This window comes from Myotis brandtii, unplaced genomic scaffold (assembly GCF_000412655.1).
Source record: "Myotis brandtii unplaced genomic scaffold, ASM41265v1 scaffold115, whole genome shotgun sequence".
In the NCBI taxonomy this organism is placed as follows: Eukaryota; Metazoa; Chordata; class Mammalia; order Chiroptera; family Vespertilionidae; genus Myotis; species Myotis brandtii.
This window is the reverse complement of record NW_005353967.1, coordinates 14608684-14613650: the sequence shown is the minus strand read 5'-3', so window position 1 is coordinate 14613650 and position 4967 is coordinate 14608684. Positions and strand designations below refer to the sequence as shown.

The window sequence follows — 4967 nt, the reverse complement described above, 5'->3', positions numbered from 1 at the left end:
AGTGCCTGGATTGTGGCCTCTGCTCCTCTGACACCTGCATTTCATTTAGCCGGAGAGGCGGTGGCTAGCTCGGATCTGCAGACCCAGCCTGGGGGCAGATCCCTCAAGGTTAGGAGACTCCCACTGGGTCGCAAATCAAATTCGCATGATTCTCTGAAATTAGCTCACAAAACAGCCCGGACCGTGTGCGGGAAGTGGCGGGGAGAGGTGGGTGCGGGGCGCGCCTGCAGAAGAGGGTGGCCGCTGCGCCCTGGGTGGGGTCGCGTTTGTGCGTCTCCACGAGCGCATCCCGAGGGGGCGCGGGGCCTCTTACCGAGCTCAATGTTGCCTATGGCGCGTCGCAGGTGTTCCTCGGTCACTATCTCGCCAACAACCACCAGCAGGTAGAACTTGCTGTCGAGGAAGCGATGCGACAGGCTGGGCGAAGTGGACGCCGCCGGGTTGGCCATGCTGCCGGACAGCTCAGGCTCCGCGGCTTCCACCACCACGGTCGCCATCCTGCCGGCCCGCTAAGCCTCGGCGAGGTGCCCCGCTCCGGCTGCTCCTCTCCTCTGCCGCAGGAGAAAGGATTATCTCGGAAGGTGCTGTCTCCGCTCCGCCCCCTGCGTCCTCCCTCCTCCTGGCGCGCTGCACCGCCTCCCCTCCGCCCTCTCCTGGAGCGGGAGGCGGAGCGGAGTTGGGAGTGAGAGCGGGCGGGGCGGCGCCGCTTTTATATGTAGACTAGGCTAGGAGCGGAGGAGGAAGAGGAGGAGGAAAGGACCACCCGGCACATCCTCACGCGGTGGCTGCCTCCTCTCTAGCAGCCGTTGGCCCCGGGGCTGATGTCATCTGCAGCAAATCATCTCACTCGCGGCCCGGAAGCTGGAGGGACGAGGTGTGCGGACAATGGTCAGGGCCGGGCCGACAGTCAAAGGGTTGGGGAAACCTAAGGGCCCTGGTTGCGGTTGTGAAAACGCTCCAACCTACATCCCCCAAACTGCCCCCCACCCCACCCCGTTCGTGCAGGAGAACGGGATGGTTTTCCATATGCAGAATGGGGATATTGATCTTGTCCAAGCTGCACAAGTCAGGCCTCTGCCTGGTGGCCTGTGATGAAGCCAGGTTCTCAGGAGCTATGATAGCATAGCGGGCATGGTGTTCAGGGTACCCCGCCCAGCAAGACAGAACCTATCTTTTCTTTGGCCTTGTGGAATTAGGAAGACATACAGGACTTAACAGTATTAAAGAATACATCACTTAAAGAATACATCAAAAAATGCAAAAACTAAACCTTTTGTTCAGGGTTTGGACCTTACTCTGCAAGGCCCAGTGATGAAAATACCCTGGCTTTGTGGTATTCATAGGAAATGAGAGGAATACAGATGCATTAGCCTACATACAGATTTCTTTTCTTAAAAATGTGCTGAACAGATAGTATCAGGCATAACAGAGAATAAAGAGAAGATACTGTCTCTATCCAGCAGGATTGCAGTAACTATAATGTACTTTTCAGTTCCTTAGGGAACACACAAGCAAAATTATTTCATGTGACAATGATGTCTTATAAAATATATGAAGCATTGGGAATTTTGATTGCTTTTGTCTATGTTTAGAAGAACTCATAAAAATGTTTTCTAAAGGCAGCCCATCTACAGCCCTTTTTCACAAACATATTGAATATAGCTTCTGTCCCAGGAAAGGGGTAGTAGTGGTAAGGAAGGAACAAAATGTCAAACATGGTACCATCGTAAAAAGCTGAGGGATTAGAGGCTTAAGGAAGAGGAGTGGGTGGAAATTAGAGCAGTCAATACAGATTTAATACTAGAATGCATGTTAGTTTTAAAAAATCAACTGGATATGCTAAGATTTCCAAAATAGTTTGTTGCCTTAGGTATTAACAACCATGACTAATTGGTGATAAACTTTTTGCTCTGAGCTCTTTGCTGAAACCCTGGCATAGGAGACATGTGGCAGCCAAAGGCTATGGCCCCATCCTGCATATAGGCCAGCCTGTCAGTGGGGAATATCTAAGATAACTGTCTGGCCCACAGCACTTGGGACCTGTGACAGGCTTGCTGGTGAGGTGCATTCACCAGTGAACAGTGACAAAGAGTTTCCAATTTAAATAGTAACAAATTCTGTCTTGGTCATGAGAAGGCATTTGGTTGCTGTTAGAGAAGTGAAGCCGGCACCAGAGACCATAACGGGGAGGAGTTATGGTGAGGAACACTGTTTTCCAAGTCAGCCAATGGAGGTCAATGTCATCTAGTGCTTATGTTCCATTTCTCTAAACCACTATCACTTTTATTTATGTATTGGTTTTCTTTAGCTCTATTTCTTTTACTTAATTTTATTTTAGTTGTTTTTAATATATTTTTATTGATTTCAGAGAGGAAGGGAGAGGGAAAGAGAGATAGAAACATCAATGATGAGAGAGAATCATTGATCGGCTGCCTCCTGAACACCCGCTACTGGGGATCGAGCCTGAAACCTGGGCATGTTCCCTGACCGGAATCAAACTGTGACCTTCTGGTTCATAGGTCAACGCTCAACCACTGAGCTATACCTGCCCGGCAGGGGAATGCAGTTTTAAAGTCACTTGAATTAATTCTTTTTTATATGAGTATGCCCCTAATTTAATACATAATTAGGTTTATTTGTTTTGTTTCATTTTCAGTTTTTATGAATTGATTTTTTTTAAAGATATTTTTATCGATTTTAGAGAGGAAGGGAGAGGGATAGAGAGATAGAAACATCAAATATGAGAGAGAATCATTGATCGGCTGCCTCCTGCATGCCCCCTACTGGGGATCAAGCCTGCAACCCAGGCATGTGCCCTTGGCCAGAATCAAACCTGGGACCCTTCAGTCCACAGGCCGACGCTCTATCCACTGAGCCAAACCGGCTAGGGCTGAATTGATTTTTTGTATTTAATTTTGCTTTACTACTATGTAAAATATGTGTTTTAAAAGTCAAATCTACAAAACAATTGTATTCAGAGAACTTCCGTCTCTATCCCTTTCTCTTCCACCCTGTTCCCTGACTGTTCCTATAAATAACTCTTTCTTCTTGGCTTACTTAGCCTTCCATTTTTAAAATGTTTATTTTTTAGGTAAACAGCAGCACATACAGTGTACACAATGTTTCCATTTTGCTTTTTTGATTTAACAAATATCCTGGAAATAACTTCTTAATTACATGAAGTTAATATTAATATTTCCCATTCCTTTTTATAGCTGCATATTAACCCATTGCCTTTATTTACTGTAATTTACTTAATTGGTCCATTATTGATTGGCATTATTGAGTTATATCCAGTTCAATATCTATTATAAACTAGAAGTAGTTATAACTATTGTTTTGTTCCTGCGCAGCAACAATAGTCACCTGACTGGAATCAGCATATCCACATTCCATCCATGCTTCACACCACATGGAAGGTAATCTTTTCTGACCTGGTTATGTCACTTCACCCCAATAAAAATTAAACTCTAAGTGTAACCTGCAAGTCCCACAAAGTCTGGCCCCTGTTTATCTCCTCAACTTTATCTAGCACTCCATTCATTTTTAGTTTTCAGCTTCAGCCACACTGAACTTATATCAGGCCATGCATCCTTCCAACACAAGACCTTTCTCCATACTCTTCCCCCCGCCCCGCCGCCCTCCCCACCAAGAGCACTGACTAGTTAACTTCACCTGTTAATGTCTACTTGTCCTGCAGATAACGCCTCAGCCATCCTTCCCTAGGGAAGCCTCACCCGATCAGTTAACCTTTTTATATGCACTTTTAGCCCCATGCTCCACTTCTTATTTGTAGGACTTAGCATTATTGCAATTTTATATTTTTATATGTAATTACTAGAGGCCTGGTGCATGGCCTGCAGGGGCCGTGCCAAAACCGGCTCTCTGACATCCCCCGAGGGGTCCTGGATTGTGAGAGGGTGGTTCTCGGGTGACACACCCCAGAATCGGGCTCCCTCCTCTCTGGTTCCAAATATGTCACCCGAGAACCGCAGCTGCCAAGTCACCGCAGCTCAGCAGCTCCTGCGTTGAGTGTCTGCCCCTTGGTGGTCAGTGTGCATCATAACTACTGTTAGGTTGGCCAGTCGCTTAGGCTTTTATATATATAGATTAAAACTTTATATATATAGATTAAATTTGTCTATCTTCACTGCTGAACGCTCTGCTCTAGAAGACCAGAGCCATGTCTATCTATCCACACTCATATATACCCACCAGCTCATTTGAGAATTCCCAGTGCCCAGAATACACATTGATCGGTTGCCTCCCACACTCGCCCCTACAGGGCAGGGATCGAACCTGCAACCCAGGTACGTGCCCTTGACTTGGGTATCAAACCTGAGATCCTTCAGTGCTTGGACCGATGCCCTAACCACTTAACCACACTGGCCAGAGCAAGCATTTTTATTTGCTTTTATTTATTTTTTAACTAACTGCATTTTTTCCTTAAAATATGCCCTTTTTTTAATTGGGCTGTTGGTTTTATGTTTGTTGATTTGTAGGAGCTTCTCTGTCTCTCTCTCTTTTTTAAGAAACTCTGTGTACAAGTTTATGGTGAACATATGTTCCCATCTCTTTTGGTTATATTCCCAGGAGTGGAATTGATGGATCATATAATAACTCTATGTTTAACTTTTTTGAGAAACTGCTGTAGAATCTATTTATATAGCCTTTTTACCAGTATATGGTGCTCTGTCTGTTAAGTTTGTATCCATTTATGATGTCTTTGACCATATAAAATATTAAATAAGTATATTATAAGGTTAAACCAATATTCTTCATTTATAGATTATTGGGGGTTGTCCTGCTTAGGAATGATCTCTTACCCAAAACCTTAAAACTATTCTAATAATTTTACAGTTTTGTTCAAGTGAGAGAGTACTTAATTCAGACGATCAGTAAAGGTTCATTCATAGAGAAAGAAATATTTGAAATTTTCTTGGAAGAATTTTTTATCAATAAGCAGG

At 44.8% G+C, this 4967-nt stretch overlaps 1 protein-coding gene across 1 annotated transcript in view; it reads right to left on the bottom strand.

Annotated features, from left to right (window-relative positions):
- Window positions 1–721, bottom strand: part of MAP1B (microtubule-associated protein 1B) — a 90719-nt gene extending 89998 nt beyond the window's left edge. The window contains exon 1 of the mRNA XM_005857999.2: window positions 314–721. Coding sequence (XP_005858061.1) covers window positions 314–497 — 184 coding nt within the window. The 5' untranslated portion in view covers window positions 498–721. The remainder of the gene's footprint in view (window positions 1–313) is intronic.
- Window positions 722–4967: the final 4246 nt, after the last annotated feature.